General features: G+C 33.2%; 1 protein-coding gene across 2 annotated transcripts in view; it reads left to right on the forward strand.

The window, feature by feature from the left end:
• DACH1 (dachshund family transcription factor 1) overlaps positions 1-20,109 on the forward strand; it is a 446,358-nt gene that overhangs the window by 405,541 nt on the left and 20,708 nt on the right. For both annotated transcript variants that reach the window (XM_053563860.1, XM_053563861.1), the window contains 2 exons: positions 2,520-2,663; positions 3,133-3,201. In XM_053563860.1, coding sequence (XP_053419835.1) covers positions 2,520-2,663; positions 3,133-3,201 — 213 coding nt within the window. The remainder of the gene's footprint in view (positions 1-2,519; positions 2,664-3,132; positions 3,202-20,109) is intronic.

Here is a 20,109-nt window from a genome sequence, read left to right on the forward strand (position 1 = left end):
CCACTAGAGGGCAAAACATTCACAGATCACACCATGAACTTCTCATCTAATTAATTATGAACAGTAAATTAAAGGTAACAACTATCAATACTTACCTATTATGAACATGTCTATCAAAGCAGTGGATTGCCCTGAAAAGAGAACAAGGCAGTCCCATTTGGTTCAGTCACATAGAAAGACACAGAAGTCAATGGCAATCCACTGGGTATTGAGCTGTTAGAGCCACAGGATGCAAAATTCAAATAAATATTTCAGAAGTTACTGTTTCTTTTAAAAGAGGCTTATAAATAATAATCTTTGGAAAGGAAAATAGTAATAAAGTATGTTAAGGTAAGCATATGATTTTCACACTCCTAAAGAAAATTGGCATTTGTTTGAAATTAGTTTTAATTATTTTTTCATAAGAATTTAAAAAAATGTATGAGACAACACCCATCAACATGCTAATCAGCTGCCAAATTAAAATACTAATAATAATACAAATTGTATATGAAAATTGGAAATTAAAACCAAAATACTGACTTGAATCATTACTATGTATTATTTTACACTTTAAATATTTCATTATATTAATATATTGTCATTCTTAATTTGTGGCAAGAAATCAGATAGCAAAATTAGAATGATTACTTTTTATGACCAACAAGAATTTTCTTGTACTGATTCTGTGACATTGACATCTACAATATTTATCAACCATTTAAAATGGTGGATAATGATTGCTAGTTATCAACCATTAAAAATAGTGGATAATGATTGATAGTTATCAATCATTAAAAATGATTTTGGTCAACATCTCTCATCATTGGAGAAATGCAAATCAAAACCACAGTGAGATATCAATTAACTACAGTAAGAATGGCTTTTATCAAAAAGGCCCAAAACAATAGATGCTGGCATAGATGTGGAGAGATAGGAACACTCATACATTGTTGGTGGGACTGCAAAGTAACACAACCTCTATGGAAAGTAGTGAGAAGATTCCTCAAAAAACTAATGCTGGACTTACCTTCAATACAGCAGTACTACTCCTGGGTATTTACCCTAAGAGAAAAAAGACACTATAAAAAAGATACATGCACTTGAGTGTTCATAGCAACACAGTTCACGATTTCAAAGATGTGGAAAGAACCCAATTGCCCCATTAATACAGAGTGGATTACCAAAATGTGGTATATGTACACCGTGGAGTGCTGCCCAGCCATAGGTAAACAAACACCTCTAGAACAACTTGGATGGAGCTAGATACCATTCTTTTAAGTGAAATATCACAAGAAAGAGAAAAAAATAACACATTTTCAACTATTACATTGGAATTAATCAATTAACACTTATGTGCACATATAGAAATTACACTCATCAAATCTAAGCAGGTGGGAGGAGGAGGTAGGGATGGATAAATTCACACCTAATGGGTATAATACCCACTGTCTAGGTAATGGACATACTCAGAACTGACTCAAATGGTACCAAAGCAACTTATGTAACCAAAATGTTTGTACCCCTGTAATACTCTGAAATAAAGTGACTTTGAAGAAAAACACATAGATGCTTCCCTTATCTGAATTAGTTGCCATAGATATGGGGTAAAAATTTAAGCAATTATCATGCTGAAAATATAGTTAGAATACATTTTGGGAAAAAAACATTAATTTGCTATTGTTTATTGATTATATTGTGTAGACATTTAAATTGTCAAGTAGGAGAAAAATATTTCATAATTGACTTTTTGTATTGTAATCTGCATTTTTACATAAAGAGGCTGTTATTATTATCAGTAGCACATTATCATTAGCAGTGAAATTTTATACTCCACCAGATTTCTGCAGAGTGAAAGCATAACAATCTTCTTGAAATATTTTATAGTGTGCTATGTATTTACTATGAAGAAATTACCCTAGAAAATTATAACTTTATCCTAATAAAATCATTTCTATGTAGATATGTTAACAGTGACTAAGAGTATTACAGTTTGATTAAATATGTAAAAGATATTTAATACATCATCTAAAACTTCAAGAAAGAATTACTAAAAGCAGATCTAGTTTAGCCTTTTTTTCCAAAGCATTTGTAAGAGAAATGCCTTTGCTATTTAAAATTGGCATCTCATAAGAAGATAGGCACCTTCATAAAAGGTTTGCATGTTTAAATGACTCTGCACTATTCTGATTCAAGGACAGAAAACTAAGTCACAAAATTCATTTAATTAAGCTTCCTTTAGCAGTGAATACAAATATTTACTAAAATTAGTTTCCTATTAAATTTATCTTTACAGATGACAATTAAAGCGATTCTTGTAATATAATAGTTCAAGGCTGAAATTAAAAAAAAAAATGGCTCCTTGGACATTTTACTGAAAATTATTTTAGGCAAAAGTGGTTTTTTTCAAAGTTCCTCTTTGTAGGTTGACTCAGTCCAATAGGAAAACCAAATAAATAATACAAAGAACATAGACCAATTGTAAATTAGCAGCATTGTAAAGATGAAAAAAGTAGTCATGTACGTACACTCTTTTCTAGCCATAGTTCAAAAGAGGCTAAAGAAGGAGAAGAAGGCAAAGAGAAAATTGCAGGAAGCGCTTGAATTTGAGACGAAACGGCGTGAGCAAGCAGAACAGACTCTAAAACAGGCAGCTTCAACAGATAGTCTCAGGGTCTTGAATGGTAAGTTATGCCTGGTTAACTTTCCCTCTTAATAGTCAAAGGACCATTTAGACCTGCGGTTTTGTATATTTCTACTTCTCATTCAACTCTGTCTGTAACCGAAAGCATGATGGAAAGAATTTGTTGGAAGAAATGCCAGGCTTCTACTGTTTTGGTTCTTAACTCTGCTGTCTGGGAACCAGCATTGCCTCTCTGTTTAACAAATTGTACCTGTACTGAAACATGATCAAATATTAATCTGAAAGCTTCCCACGCCCTGTCTATTTGATGAGCAGTGTTGCATTACTTATTTATCTGTTCAATCTTCCAAAAATTCTTATGGTTATAGTTTTTCTTCAACCTTCAAAAGCTGACAAAAGATTTTTGTAATTTTAATTCAGCACCAGAGTAACAGGTTGCTTGCTCATTTTTTAAAGGACAAAAGGAATCAAATGAAATATGTGTCACTCTTACCTTTCTGTGCTTTTAGACTCTCTGACCCCAGAGATAGAAGCTGACCGCAGTGGCGGCAGAACAGATGCTGAAAGGACAATACAAGGTAGGAATTTGCAGAAGGCTATAAATCTAGATCTTGCTATATGAGTTTTTCCTTAGCTTTAGCCTGCTATTCAAGCATGTAGCCTACCATCTGGGCCACATCAAAACAAGTTCAAACAAGGTCAAGTTCATCTTGCTTGTTTATATGAGTGAATTCATTTTGTGCTGATAGATTTTCTTTAAATTAACAGGTCATTTCTGTTTATACAATGCAATTAAAAAGGAATAATTAATTTTAAACAATGTATGATTTAATCTGGGACACAGTGAATGTGTTTTATTGAATGTTTGAATCGCAATCTAATGCAGGAAGGGTTTATAAGTTCTATGCTACATAAATAAAATCATGTGTTAATCAAATAGGTAGTCCTTACAATTTAAAAACGTCTAACTCTTCATTTTTATGGCAGTTACAGCAGGGCACATGCTAAATGGACTAGTTAAATGTTAATAATAAATAAGATTGTTTAGTTCCTATGCAAATAATCCAAATGCTCTGTATGCCATTATATATACATGTTAGTAATACAAATCTGCCGAGCAAAATCACATATAGAATACCAAATGGAGTTGTTTTAAATGCACAGAAGAGGTCAATATGTATGTTGCCGAGACCACACTATTAGTAAAGAATAAAATCAGAAGACAGCATTTATAGCCAAACATCTATTCTAGACAACAAACTCAGCCCAACAACATGAATACTAAACAGTAAAAAGACCATTTGTTCTCTATTTTAAAAGAAGATTCTTCTTCAAAGGGATGCCTGAAATGATTAACTGCCATAATCCTCCCAATTGCTTTTATTTTGCATTTTAAGCTCAATCATTTTTAGGATATTGTATGACATTAATTGTGTTACTTAATCAGCTTCAAAAGTGTCATTCTTGGCTTAGTATAGAGGAAATATACTTTTGTAAAGTGTCATATGTACAGTAAGTAGCAACCAAAGACTTGAAGTAACATTCCCGGGGAAAGAAGATCATTTTTGTGTGTGTGTGTGTATTTATTTTACCTGAGGCCATTATAATTAGTTTGTAAATCCCAAGGCTTGAAGCGTATGTTAATATGATACATCTCCTTGGGTATACAAGATTAATGCAATTGTAGATGTATAAAAGGTCTTAATTTTTAGAACATTATGAATTTCAGCACAATTATGTACATGTATGTTTGCATATACAATATCAGCAAAATAATAAGAATTCTATTGCATCTTATAATAATTTTATACAAACGTTAACAAATTACTGTTAACAAAAACCAGTCCACTTTATCAGGAATGATAGGCTCGATAAGGTAAATGTAAATACCAGTGCTTGTTTTATATATGCAGGAACTACGCACACACTAACTTAGATAAAGTTGAAGTGTTCTAAGAAAGCACGTGAGCCCCTAGGTAAGTGTGATATATAAACTATCTGATGGACACAGAATTTTCAAGGTGTTCCAAACTCAATCTACAAAATATTATAGACAATAGAGACCTATATATAAATGAGGGATGTATTATTAATATCAAGAAGTGATTGATTAACCAGTAATTAAACTTTTTTTATAGTTGACATAATATGTATGCCATGAGTTTGCTGTCAGCAACATTTTAGTTGCTAATAAGTTTATGTTTATTTTTATTTGAATCTATAAAATTCACTTTAATATGGATATATGACATATAAGTGTATATATTTTAAGAGCTCTTTCCTTGATAATATACACTTTAGTAGTGATAAAACCTTGCCATGTGAAGTTGAAATACTGATAACTCTCAATGTCCACTGTTGTGATTTGCTTATTCTAAAGAAAAGTTTTAAGCACAAATTACCTTCCTTTGGCATCCAGAATGCTATCAGTTGAGGAACACAGTAAACCCCTCCAAATAACTTCGTGATTAGGGAAACGAAATATTCACACAACAATTTTAGGTAGTAATTTAAAGCAAAATATTAAATATTATGGGGTTATCTTTGATTTAATTATAATATAAAACCTACATTCATTTCATACATTCAGCCTGTCAATTTAATTGTCAAAATGCACTGCTTTCAATAAAGCAAATTTGCTCACATTCATGATATATATTGAACAATGTGGGTTTTCCCCAAATATAATTTAAAAAAAACACTGCTTATGAATCTGTTTCTGTTAGCTGCTAAAAACGTATTTCACCAGAAGTTGGACTATTTTAAGACTTAAAAAAAAAAAAAAGACAGAGCAAAGAGGTCCTCTTTTGCTACTTTAACCCCATTAAATTAACTCATTTAGCCCTTTGAAATCTTTTTTAGAAACTTATACTACATTAAGACATTTGGAAGCTAACAGAATACAATTAACTGTGAAGAGAAGAAATCAAAGGAAGACTGTATTTAATTAAATGTTGTCTAAGCACAAAAATGGGAAAAGCAAAAAGAAAACAGAAGTTATTACTCATTTGTGAAATGTTCTATGTCATGCATTTTGGGAGCTGTGATCACCTGCTGCTTCACAATTCAGGAATGACAAACACGCAGAGCCTCTTGCTCCCCTGGCCTTCCCTCTTCCAGTATCCCCAAGCACAGGTGTGAGGATACTCTTGTTCCCGAGCCAACCATAACTGAAACTATTGTCTATTCCACAATAAACTGAATTTAGTGGAAAAGACAAAATAAGTCCACAGTTTTTATGCATGTCATGGATTCACTTTTTTAACATCATAGAAATAAATAAATGCCACGCATGGCCCAGGAGTTAGTCACCTAGAAGTTGGGCTGAAGTACCAAGGAATTACCTTTAAACAAGCACTTTGGGTTGAACTAGATTTTGCCTTCTTGGCATTTGGCATCTCCATTTCTATAAAACTACAGAGGTAAGGGGAAAGCAGAAAGCAGTTTAGAAAATATTCTGAGGAAAGAGCACTTAAAAAAATGTACATTTCTTGATAAAATGAATCAGCCTGTGGTACATAGTTATTGTCCGTATTTCTACTAGCTAACTTGAAATTCGTAAGTTTGGAGGAGATAACTATGAACACAGAATAAACATCAAAAAAGAAAGAAAGAAAGAAAGAAAAGAAAACTTCTTTCAGGAATTGACTTCCATGGCCATTAACTCTCTTATGCCTTATCATACCAATTTATATGTCATCAACTATTTTGGAGTTGGAAAAATTTATCCTACTTTGAAGCTTTCTCTACGATCTTTTCAATATATAGAGTGAGCAGAGTTCAGATAAACTCATTGAGGAGTTTTTTGGACTAGTTCATAAGTATTCTTCAAAACCATGGTGCCTCTACATTATAAAAGCGCACGAGTGTGCAGGTGCATGGGCGCACGCGCACTTCATGTAGCTATGTATAACTTTCTTCTCCTACTTTTATTTTATTCTCTCTCCTTAAGCAATGGCATTTGCTTAAATGGTTTCTTTTACTTGTATATTTTGAAAATTTGTAATGATATACATCCAACCCATTCAGACATCTCTTAGGAGCTGCGGATAAAATGCTCAGCATTTTATTTGATCAGCTCACAAAGCCCTGGAAGGTCAGTGCACAGACCCAACAACTTCCTCTTCCTCTCCACAAATCTTTCCTCCTCTGTTCCCTCTCTTGGGTACTCTCATTCACACAGTCCAGTATCCTTCGTAATAAATAAGGAAGTATGGGGCTTCGTGTTTGACTCTTCACTCCCTCACCCTCGACGTCCAATCACAACTCTTTCCCCACAATCTTGGTGCTCCTAGCAGCTTGGAAGGTTTTTGTTCTCATTTCCCTGAAAGTCTCATTTCTTTCCTCAGCTACCAGGGACATTTTCCTTTCCTTCTTGTGTCGAAGTTACTACTTCAAGGAACACTTCCCATCCCACCCCCACTTTGCCTCTGTGGCACCTCTGCCCCCCAACTAGTTCGGCCTCATAGAGGCGCTTGTCACACCTCTTATTTCTCCAGAGCTACATACCGTATGTCTGCAGCTCCTTGTCCAGTGCTGCCGCCGCCTCTCTGTGGTCGCTGGAGCAGAGCATGACGGGCCTGTTTTGTTCCATGCTGTGCCCTGTTGTCTGACAGAGTGTTTGGCACATACCACGGCCTGCTCCGTATACCCCAGAGGAATGAATCGGCCCCGGATAAATTAGGACATACATTAGACCTTGTGGCTATGAAAATTCTTATTGTTCTGACATTTTTCAGACTTCTGTTGGAGAGTCTGAGGGGAGGAAATAATAGATGACATGATTCTGTCAAGAAAAGTCAAAATTAAACATTCTGGCATAATTAATGTTCATAGCTACAGCTGAATTAATAGTATATGTTCATTCTTCTTTGTGTACAGATCTTGTAATCTTCTTGTTTGCATGTCTGAGCTAAGCTTTGGATTCTGTAAATATTCATCTTCAATTTCCTATTTTAAAATCATATTTAATTTAATGTACCATAATCACATTTCCTAAACAAGTTCCTTTTGTTCAATACACGTTAACCTCATGCTTCTTTTCTGACATAACATTTTATCATTGAAAATTATAAAATTGTTTAGATAATTAATATATAGGTATGAATGATAGCATGGAAAAATCATGGATATTTCTGTTCTATCTATGTCTTATAAAATTTTGAAAAAGTTTTAAAAATTCATTTTCAAAATGGGGGCTTTTTACCTTTACTTCTTAAGTAAAATACTGTCCTATTAAAGCAAAACAACAAACAAACAAAAAAGCTGATACCAAGGAGGACATGCGCTGTAGTTCCCCTGACATCTTAGAATATCTGCAAGTTACGACTGCAAATCTTGACCTCACCTGAAAGTCTATCTCTTTTTTTTTATATCCATTGGCCATCATCAAAACTAGCCTTTATTCTTTTTTTGATTGATCTCAGATCATAGAAAAGCAAATATTCTTTCAGTAAAAAGACATAACATTGCCTTCACATTAACAAACTTCTTTATTCTAACTGAAATATATCGTCATTCTGCTTCATAGATATTTGAAGATACATATTGAGTTTTAAAAATATTCATTTATTAAACAAATATTTATTAAATACTGGTGCCGTGCTAAGCACACTTTCAGAATGTTACTGCCTTAGCATTGAGAAAGGACTTTGAGATATATTAAATTTCTTTATTGTGCATAAGAGGGAATTGAGGCTTGGTGAGGGGGGATGACTTGTGAAAAATTCACACCAGGAGTTTATTGGAGTTGAGACTGGAATACAGTAAGTACAGTTGCTTTCCACATTGCTTTATGTTCGTCCTGAGTGGCTAATTAACTTCTAGTAAGTGGGGTTGCTGGAACTTGAATCCAGATTGATAACCCTGAAGTCCTAGTTCTCGCCACCATTCTTTGCTGCCTGTACTTACTTGTTTCTCTTACAGGATAATCTCAAAACTACTCATTTTTAATGGTTAGCACATTGTCTTAATGACACAAGAAGTCCTAAACAGTCCACTACCAAGAAATGATATACCACTGGAGGACTGTACTCTTTACTTTTACATCAACCATTAAACCTATACCATGTTTATGGACACTTCCGACACATTTAAGGAACTTTTACTCTAAAGTGGCAATTTAAAAAAAATTAAGTAAGTAATCATATTTAGACATAGCATATGACTCTTGGAAAGCCTCTTTGCGTCTTTAAAAGTATATATTTGAATAGAAGTTACTAAATGGCACCTCAAAATTTTCATATTTAAATTGTACTGAACTGAAACTTAAAGTTACCACTTTTAGGAAAGCATCATTCAGATTTGATTGTGTATAATTATTTTATTCAGATTTCTATTTGTAATACTGAAAAGTAGACCTTTCATTTCAGTATGCAACTGAGGATTCTTTGGGTGCCTCTATTGAATCTAGCAGTTAAGAAACAGTGGCCCCACTATTCTTCTTTTCCTCTTAGCAATAGCTTTATCTCAGAGAGTTGTTACAAAGACTAAATAAAATACCCATGTAAAGCACTTAGCACATACTATAGTATGCACACAGTTAAGTTTTAGCTGTTGATATTAAATTTTATTTATTTATTATGAGTTAACATGTTTACCACAGGCCCTGGAAACTGGTGAGCACCAAAGCTATTATTGCTCTAATATATAACTTACATTTCCTCATTTAGATAATTGGTCTTTATTTACAATTTTGAATTAGTCCCATAGTAAAGTGTTTGTGGAGATTTACAAGAACTGTTAGTGTTACCTGAGTTTTTCATATTTAAAAGTATCTTTATTTAGATTAAAAGCAGGGGGATGAGAAGGGGAGATTTGCCTAAAAACAAAACAGACAGAATATCAGAACTTTAGGACTTAAAAATAGTTTCTGAGCTACTAGCAATGAATATTGACCATTTGGTCACTTAGAAGTAAGTATTCACCATAGAAATGACTTTCAACTATTATTCTCAATCTTAAAATATAAATATTAAAATTAAAATACTATGAACAAAATAAAATAATAAATTATTATTTATTTATTCCACTCTCTTGACACTGGTTTCTGTTATTTGGCAGTATTTCAGTGAAACTAATCAACTTAAGACAGCCCTGATTAAATTGCACAAAAGGTGATATTAATTGTAGGTAGTAACCAATAAATGAGCTATTGTTCTATAGTTATCATAGGTCATTGTTTACTACTCATTTAATTACACAGTTATTAGTAATAATCAGAATGTTTCAGAGATGTTTATACATTTTAATATTTTATAAAAATTCAGAATATTTTTTCATAATTTCAGTATACTTTTATTCTTTTAAAATTATTTTAAAATGTAAATTGTTTTTGAATGTAGGTGGATATGTTTACGCTCCAAATGCTGAACCTTCTTGCACATTTTTTGTTGAAATGACTTCTTATATAATTTAAAATAATTATACATGAAATAGACATAATTGGCATGGTTAAGTGTGAATCTGCTTGAAATAGTAATAAAATGTAAATCATTATAATTATTTATCTCATAGAATTATTTCTATGCATTATTTCCATAGAGATAGTGTCCCTAAACTCTGATTTTTATGGAAAAAAGGCACTGATGTTATAATATGTCTGTGCTGAAGTTGTGACATTTCTTAAGGTTATGTGATAATATTTAATTAGGCAAAGTAAACTAAGGAAGAATGGGCTTAGTTCATAATATATTTGACATAATTTTTTTCTAGTAAAAATAATAAAATAAGTGGCTGTCACCATGAGAGTTTAGGAGTTATAGAAATTATTTTAATCTAGGAATATTAGGAAGAATGGACTGGAAGTGGAAGTTTAAAGAGAGGAAAGTGGACCTTGCACAACTAAATTGCCATTAAGTATTGAAACATAGCATTGTCAATAGAAATTGATATATTTTATTAGCATAGAAAAAATGGAAAAATTGAATTAATTTGGCTTTCCCATGAACATGTTTGTGGTTGGGATTCAATACTGTCTGAAGACCTAGAGTCAAAGAAGAGTGATAAATAGGAATTGGAAAATATTAGCAGAGGACCCTGAAGATCAATGGTAGATCCATTTTGATTTCACATCCTAGTTAGTGATGTGGAAGAGTGTTTAAACAGAGCAAACCAACAAAATTCACAGATGATCTTAATTTAAAGGTGTAATGTGTGGTCAGTACAAACATGCAAAAGAAACTTGGGGATTTCAAAATTTAAGAATGAGTCAAATGAGATTACCTTCATAAGAAAGGAAATTTAATCTCAACATTTGTTTTTAAGGAATAAGAGAAGGATATAATTGTGATTGATGTGTTAATCACTTCAGTGTAAGCATTTCACATTGTATAACAAATCAGTACACTGAACCCCATAAATGCATCAATGTACACAGTTATGATTTAATAACAAAAAATTTTAAAAAAGAAAACAAATCTAATAAATAAAAAAATAAAAATAAAACTTACGGCAATAAAATCTATTTCTTTTCTATCCCTGCCTGGGTATATATAGGTGATAATTAAGTATTTACTTGACAAAAATAAATAAATAAATAAATTGAATAAATGAATAAATAAATTAATTAAAAATATTAAAAGGGTTAACAAATATCAATGGTAATGTATGCTCACTTACATATTTTTACGATACCATAGTAAAAAGGACAGGCCTCAGATCCAAGGGAAGTATCAGAGAACAGGAAAAAAATTAAGATGCATATGTTTCTTAAAGGATTTTTTAAAATTACAGATACTTAATAATTGAGGAGGCTTTTTTCATGTGGTCAGTAAATTTATTTATAATAGGTTTTTGCTTTGAGCTTCTTACCTTTATTATAAGGGGAAAAATAATAGTCATTATATCCAATAAATTTGCTCATTGAGGCTTTTTTTCTCATTGAAGATTTTAAAAGTAAAAAGTACTTAATATGACTGCCAAAGCTTAAGAAGGTTGTCATTAACAATATAGATTAGAGCTAATTCTAGTGTTTCGTACTTACCAAGCCTACTTTCTTTTTTTAAATCTATTTTAGACAGAAATCATAGCCTCTGTCAAAGAGAAACTTTAAGAAAAAGAGTGTGTCTTTAAGATAGAGCATAAATACAATTTCAAAAAACAATTCTGAGAAATGTTACTGTAGTTCAAGAATCATGAGAATAATGTGAAAATATTTAAATTATAGAAGAAGAACTCTAGTTTTCAAGTCTGCTCTTTGAAATACAAGATTTGAATGAGCAAAATAAAAAATTGTTACATGACTCCATGCTTATGGAAAGTATGTTACTAATTTTGAAAGCATATGCATATATTTAGACATTCCAGGTATATACATTCTTTGATATAAATTCTTCTCCGGAAAAAATATCCTCATTTGGACTATAAATGTAAAAATGCTTATGATGCACTATTCCACCTCCCATGGTTAGGGACAGAATGCAGACATGCCACAATAATGTTTTTCTATTTCTACTGTTCGAACCATATTAATGAGAACATCATTTTGGAGAACTAATTATTTCTATTTGTCTTGTGTCACACTTTCTAATTCCCCTATATTAGCACAGCCAAAGCAAATTAATTGCTTTTCCAGCAGTTGAACCTTGTCCAAGAATGAGCTCATATTCCCTTCCAGTTTCCCTATTTCTGGGAGTGCATTGTGTCAGAAATTTCTCTTGATACTAAACATAGTCTTGAGAATATCTTTACAGATTTCTGTGTGCTCACTTGATGAAATTTATAAGTTTAAGTGACCCGCCAGGAAAGATAAAGTTCTTAGCTGCAAGATTATACATCAAAACAGTTAAAGTGAAATTAAAATTAAATGAATGAATCTCACTGAAGCAAAAAAAGCAGTAATTAATGGTTCCCTTAATTGTCTTCATAAAATATTTGCATGGGTCTAATTTGCATAATTTGCATGTATTAATTAATCTTTCAAAGGAATTTTGTGCTGAGAGAAGCCAAAAAATCTCTTTGTTTTATTTAAGATCTAATGAAATATTTATCTTCTTTAATGAACTTCTCATCTTCATTAAAATAAAAATTGCACAAGTTTGTATGTTTTAAATGTTTTTATAATTGTAGTATTCAAAAAAATCTCTTTAGACTTACAACAACTGAAAAGCAAACACATTATTTCGCATTCACTATCTTTTTAACACATCAACACTTAAAAAAGGAAGTTCAATTTCACTTTCTCAAAGGTAGCAAAAGTATTTGGCAAATAAATACAAATATTTAGTTTGAAAATTCAGACTGACAAAGGCCTGTTCATTTTTTTTAATGACGTTATTTTTATGGCTGAACTACTGGACTATTATAGGGTATGGATGAGAAAAATCAGAATGTTTAATTGTTTGGGAAATGGTTCATTGGTTGAAAATATTTTAGCTGGTTCAGAGAAAGTAGTCGATAAAAATCCATTTGTTATTGTTAACAACTGCTAGAGTGACGGACAGTGTTTCCTGGCAGAAGCTACACAGTCCGTCTTTATTCTAAACCTGTCTGCTAGAGATTCACAGCAGAAGTTTCTCCTCTCATGAACTAAGAGATCACAGTGAAAACCAAAAGACGTGCCTTGGAATGGATGAAACCCCAAATCTTATCAAGTGCCAAATAGTGTACGGGGATCTGAGGAAGAATGTGAGGAGAGAGCCTGGAAGTGAAAAAGAAATAAGGGATGGGAATTTGGTGATATGTTAATTTCATTCTTTTTTTTGACACAGCAGTGTTTCAGGATATTACAAAAAGGAATAGTATCTAACATTTCCAGAGCAATTTAGAATTTGCACATACTTTTTTACATATGTCATTTTTATTGATCATCAGGGAAAGCCCACTTTCTATTTGAGGAAACTGAGGCACCTAGATGTAAACTGCTTGAACTCAAACTGTGACCTCAGGACTGTGGCTTGCTTCCTACGGGACAGCAGTCTTTTCTTTTTTTTTTTTTTTTTTTTTTTGTAGAGACAGAGTCTCACTGTACTGCCCTCGGGTAGAGTGCCGTGGCGTCACACGGCTCACAGCAACCTCTAACTCTTGGGCTTACGCGATTCTCTTGTCTCAGCTTCCCGAGCAGCTGGGACTACAGGCGCCCGCCACAACGCCCGGCTATTTTTTTGTTGCAGTTTGGCCGGAGCTGGGTTTGAACCCGCCACCCTCGGCATATGGGGCCGGCGCCCTACTCACTGAGCCACAGGCGCCACCGGGACAGCAGTCTTTTCATCTCACCATAATTTATGAAGTGGCTAAGGGTGATGAATGTTAAACTAGATAAAAAGGGTGGCAGAAATTTACAAGGATTAAGACTCAAAATGCAAATATGTAGTCTTTCTATGTGAAGTTTAATAATTTGGTAAAATCAATTACATTGACTTGGGGTTTCTTTCTTTTTTTTTTTTTTTTAGAGACAGAGTCTCACTTTATGGCCCTTGGTAGAGTGCCATGGCATCACACAGCTCACAGCAACCTCCAGCTCCTGGGCTTAAGCGATTCTCTTGCCTCAGCCTCCCGAGTAGCTGGGACTACAAGTGCCCGCCATAGCACCCGGCTATTTTTTTGTTGCAGTTTGGCCGGGGCTGGCTTTGAACCCGCCACTCTCGGCATATGGGACTGGCGCCCTGCTCACTGAGCCACAGGCACCGCCGACTTGGGGTTTCTTATAGAATTCATCTTTAGTAAAAAGGCACTTTCATTTGCCAAAGGTTATTCCCTGGCCTTGTAACCATTCTCAGTTTGTATTTTCCTAAGGAAGTTTTCCGAAGTTTTCCTAAGGAATTTTTCTCTTAAATAAAGTTTGGTTTTCACTACACATAAAATACACTAGTTTATAATGATTTTCTGTGCACTAATATTGATAATTTACTCAAATAATTGATTTCCAAAGGATTAAAATTAACCTTTAGTGCTTCGGAGAACACTCTTAAAGAGTGATAGTCTCATGTCAACACTACGATTCACTGATGTTGTGACCGTGGAAACTCACTCACTTGTAATTGATGATGCTCATTAGTGAGTGCTGATATTAAGGAATCTACATTTTTTTAGTGAGTAGAAACACAAAAACATAACGTGTCCATGATTCACGTGTACACGTTATGTATTCAGACTCTGGATTGAGCATTCTGAGTTCAAATCCCGATGCTGCTGTTATCTTTGTAATACTGAGTGTATAAATTAAACTTTTATTTTGATGTTCATAAAAGGTAAAACACAAATATTGAGACTAATATCAACATTCTGGATTTATTATGAAGTTTAAGTGGCACCTGTGGCTCAAGCGGCTAAGGCGCCAGCCACATACACTTGAGTTGGTGGTTCGAATTCAGCCCCGGCCCGCCAAACAACAATGACGGCTGCAACCAGCTACTTGGGAGGCAGAGGCAGGAGAATCGCTTAAGCCCAGGAGTTGGAGGTTGCTGTGAGCTGTGATGCCACAGCACTCTACCCAGAGCTACAGCTTGAGGCTCTGTCTCAAAAAAAAAAAAGTTAGAACAGTGAGTGGTAAAGGTCAAATGCTAAAAGAATTCTAATTTTTATAATTATCCACAAGTTTAATGTAATAGTGATTGCAAGAGTATTTATTTTTGGTAAAATTAAACATATCTTTTATTTTTTTATTTAATTTCTTTTAGGCAAATAACGTGTGTGTGTGTGACACATACTTTTTCTTTTAGGCATGATTGAGCTGGTAACTGAAAATTATATTCACCAGATTTTCCAGAGCATTTAAAAAATTCATGATAGGGTGTAAGTTTCAATAGTTACATCAACAATACAGATTAAGAAAATTTATTTGCAGTCAGATATTATAGTTGATTAGTCATCTCTTTCAAGAGTAAATAAAAGATAAACTATATTTGACTCCAATTTAAGGTGGAAATATTAGAGCATCTTAATTTTTTATTGCATTTTGGCAAATTTCTCTTAATATGATTTGTATTTTCATACAGTGTGGAGTAACTGCACACTCTTCTAATTCATATATAATCACACTCCAGAGATAGTAAATCTCCAAACATAGTTCCACTTAAGCTTACTAATTGCACCTATAAAACGATGAATGATGGCTACAGATTATGGGATCTGACTCTCATGCTTTATTTATTTCTCCCTGGGAGAAAGAGCGCTGGATAGGGAGATTTTAGACCATAAATTATTCCCAGAAATGTTCAGGTGTGCTATGTTCCACTTTGATTCCATACTATGGTTTTACATTTATTTGGAAGGCTTATGAGGTCATCTTAATAGATTAAGAACTAATTATTTGCTTTCCACGATAAAATAATAGCATATTCATAATCTCCGTCTTTGTAAATGGCTTAGACTGGTTAATATAATTTTCATTCTATCTAGTTACAAGTTATCATAATTTTTGGTTTTAATAAGTTTTCCTACCAGAGTTATGTGAAATTTCACAATCTTGGCCTTATCCCTAAAGGGTTAGGAATAGAGAAAAGTTTCACAAATGAAAAAAGGTTAGATGTAAAATAACAGAAATGGAAAGTACGTTTCTCTTCTAAATCCTATAGGTAGTTCTGGGCTCCAACCAACTATTGCCCAAGTGGACCCAAAAGCCCAGTAGTACCATTATTGTTTTGTAAAGGAACTTAGAAATACACATTTCACATGAGATTATAGATTTGTAAAACACCATAGAAACTGGACTTAGATGAAAGTTGATGTTATTTGATAACAGTAAGACAGATTTTAAAACCTCTGAATCAAATAGTTGGTATTATATAGCACACTGCGTTAATGTATAAACGAATTTGAAAATAGCAGTTCAGTAAAAAATAAAGGCGAGCTCGCAAAGTTTTTTGGATAAATGCAATAACTTCCCGTTTTGAAGTCAGACATATTTTCGAGGTAACATTTTGAATCTTACCTGTCTCCATCTTCCTTTAAATTTATGCAATTCAGTTTAACCCCATTGTGTTAGGCACTTAATTGGTATGAATATTGCTAAGGATAAAAATGCCTGGTGTTTTATTATGTAGATTCTAATTTATTATTCTTAAATTATTAGAATGAAGAATACTTAAATAATTTGCAGAAGATACTTTAAAGGGTTTATCAATTATATAAAATAAATAATAAACTTATATTTTAGTAAGAATTCAGTGCCAATTCTGAGAAATTTGTCAAAGTCTCAGTTAGTAAAAAGAGTGAAGTAAATGTGAATGATGAAAAGGAAAACAGTGGAATGGAAGTCATATATTTATTGTGTATCCTTTAGAAAAAATTTCTCAGACTTCTTCATATCTTTACTGGATGGATGAAAACCCATTGAGGTGTGTAACATATTTGTAATAACATTCTAAGAGTTAACCAGTAATAGAGACAAAATGTGACTAAAATAAATTTTTTCCTCATATTGTTCCATTATTTGTAGATAATTTATTGTAGTCTGCAATGAGATTTTAAAATACAGGCAAAATTCAACCAGCGACTTACTGCTCCTTTTTATACCTTCCAGTGTAACACAGAAAGGGAGGTGGCTTTGTAGCTCTGCACTGGTTGAGATTCAAACTAGATAGAAACCCCTTCACTAGCTTGCAACAAGACATAATTCTCAAGTCCAAATCAAGGGCATAGGATTGCTTATGAACACTGGCTGACCATCCAGAAGAGGTATAGAAACACTGGAGAATATGAGCTGTCACGTTGAACAAAAGAGCAAACTTTGGAAATAGTATTTAGCTTATCTTCTACATTCGCTCATCATAACTTCATATTCACCACAAGTCTCAACTGATCAATTCCAAAAGTACTTCTAACATTAACTATTTAGTGAAAATTTCATAAAAATTAATACTTGAATGGTTACAAAATGAACATAGAGTACAAAATTTTTTTTTTTTTTTTTGAGACAGAGTCTCATTTTGTCACCCTCGGTAGAGTGCTGTGGCATCACAGCTCACAGCAACCTCCAACTCTTGGGCTCAAGTGATTCACTTGCCTCAGCCTCCAGAGTGGCTGGAATTATAGGCTCCAGCCACAATGCCTGGATAGTTTTAGAGTTGACTGGTCTTCCTCAGGCTGGTCTTCAACTCCTGAGTTTAGGCGAGCCATCTACCTGGCTACTCAGAGTGCTGGGATTACAGGCATGAGCTACTGTGCCAGGCCAACAAAGGATACAGTTTGATGAATTTTCTAGAATGTTCATATACTTAGGTTTTAATATAACCAAATTATTGTTTTATTTCTGGTAAACCATATGGAATCGATTTTCTAAATTTATGTGCAAATATTTGGTTTTCTGGGTACTATCACTTGGATCTCAAAGGCAATTCTTAATTGCCTAGTTTCAAATAGTATGTCAATGTGTGATTCTAGTTTGTTTGCAAGAAAATTAGAACATAGGCATTTATTTAAACCAAGCGATTCACACAGAAAGGCTATGAGTTCTCACAACCCAGTGGCTCAGTATTTTTACAAATCAAAGAAGCAACAAAACTTTTCTAATTATTTTCTTAGTATTACAAATTTATAATTAACAAAGAGGCAGATTTTTAGGTCATCATTCCAAAGCTGCAGATTTTTATATTTTAACACATCTAATGTTTAACTTGAAATATTAGAGAATAAGTATACTTTGTAACTTTAGCAGGGTGTAGTGGGACTAATGATTGTTTTGATTTATGAGCAAATAATGAATATTATATTTTAAAATTAGCAGCATTTATGATTTCTTAATAAAATGAGTTAGTAATATGACAAATGTATAAACATATGAGACTTTATCTTTCTCTTTTTTGTGCTTCATTTTAATTAAATAAAATCTTTTCTACTGTGGTTTTCTCTTCTCTCTGTGTATAGCACTATCCAGAGGTCTGCATTTTCATATGGTTAAGCTAATAAATGCAAAATATTAAGATATCTCCACAACGAAAGCTTTTGAGCTTTTGCAAGTTCTAAAATAATGGATTTAGGTAGAATGAAGCCATAGAATTGCTCTTCTCCTTTCTTTCACTAAAATATTTTTCATCTGCTCTCTTTTCCTGAAACACTTCAACTGCTATAAAATCCCTGCACTGCAGAATGGCAAAGGGTGAACAAACACCCCTCCCATATGGCTTCTAGACTGCTACCAACATACTGGTTTGAGAGAACAAAATGAATATCATATATTTTACAATACATACGCTCTTGAATTTTCAAAGTCCTTGTTTAGTATTTTAGGGACACCAAAATCCAGCATTAAATTCCTGCATTAAAGTTATGCATGTTCGACTTACTGAACTAGCATTTCCTAAAAGCATCTGACTGTAAAACCTTTTTATTGAATTAAAAGTAACAATATTTCATGGAATGAACTTTGGCAAACTATTCTAACTAATTCCTGTTAAATCTATGTGCTATAGCCAACTCACTTTTGCAAATGCTTATACACTTAAGTGCAAGGGCCAGAAACAAATGCAAAAGACATGATATCTTTTCTACATAATTCCCACTCTAGTAGAATATACAGAAACAATCCTAATAAAATGTGTATTTATTTAATTCTTATTGATACAGCTGTGTCAAGATATTGTTCAGTGATGGTAGGAATTGTAAGTCAATTTTTATTGTATAAAAGTATGACATATTTATGCATTAGATTTCATTATGTGAAATAAGTAGTTTTAGCAATCAAAATATGACTATATCAAGTATATATCTTTCTATTTAAAAATGAATATGTTCTATAAATTAATTTGAGGTAGTCCTATTTTGACATTTTTCCAGTAGAATTTATTTTTAGGTTTTTTTAGGTATAGGACCTCACATGCACATTATTGACAGCATTCAACCAAAGCCTAAAATTAATGTACAGGATGAAATCTAAAATTTAGAAATTTTGATTTTTTTTCCCTGAAGATGTGAAAGATCTATCATTCTGTTTCAATAAAGTCACCAATTTGAAGCAGTGCTTTTGAAACGTAAAGTACTCCCAGAACAGGAAAAAAAACAATTCATTCTTGTTGGCTGATTTATGAAGATTCATTGAAGTCAAGATATGTAAGTCTAGATCTGAAAGACTGTATTATCAACATATATTATGCATTTTGTGTAAGCTGGAGAAAATATGATTTCTTCTCAGTATGTCACTGGACAAAGTTCTAAAAAACATTAATTGAGGGCAGCACCTGTGGCTCAGTCAGTAAGGCGCCGGCCCCATATACCGAGGGTGGCAGGTTCAAACCCGGCCCCAGCTGAACTGCAAACAAAAAATAGCCGGGCGTTGTGGCGGGCGCCTGTAGTCCCAGCTACTTGGGAGGCTGAGGCAAGAGAATCGCTTAAGCCCAGGAGCTGGAGGTTGCTGTGAGCTGTGTGATGCCATGGCACTCTACTGAGGGCCATAAAGTGAGACTCTGTTTCTACAAAAAAAAAAAAACATTTATTGAAGTAAAAACAGGACCTGTAACAGATACCTGTTTGTTCTTTTTTCCTGAAATCAATATATGAGACCTGAAATAATATAAACATTACCTAAGAGGTTTTCATAGAGTAAGACTAAA

Source organism: Nycticebus coucang, chromosome 15 (assembly GCF_027406575.1).
Source record: "Nycticebus coucang isolate mNycCou1 chromosome 15, mNycCou1.pri, whole genome shotgun sequence".
In the NCBI taxonomy this organism is placed as follows: domain Eukaryota; kingdom Metazoa; phylum Chordata; class Mammalia; order Primates; family Lorisidae; genus Nycticebus; species Nycticebus coucang.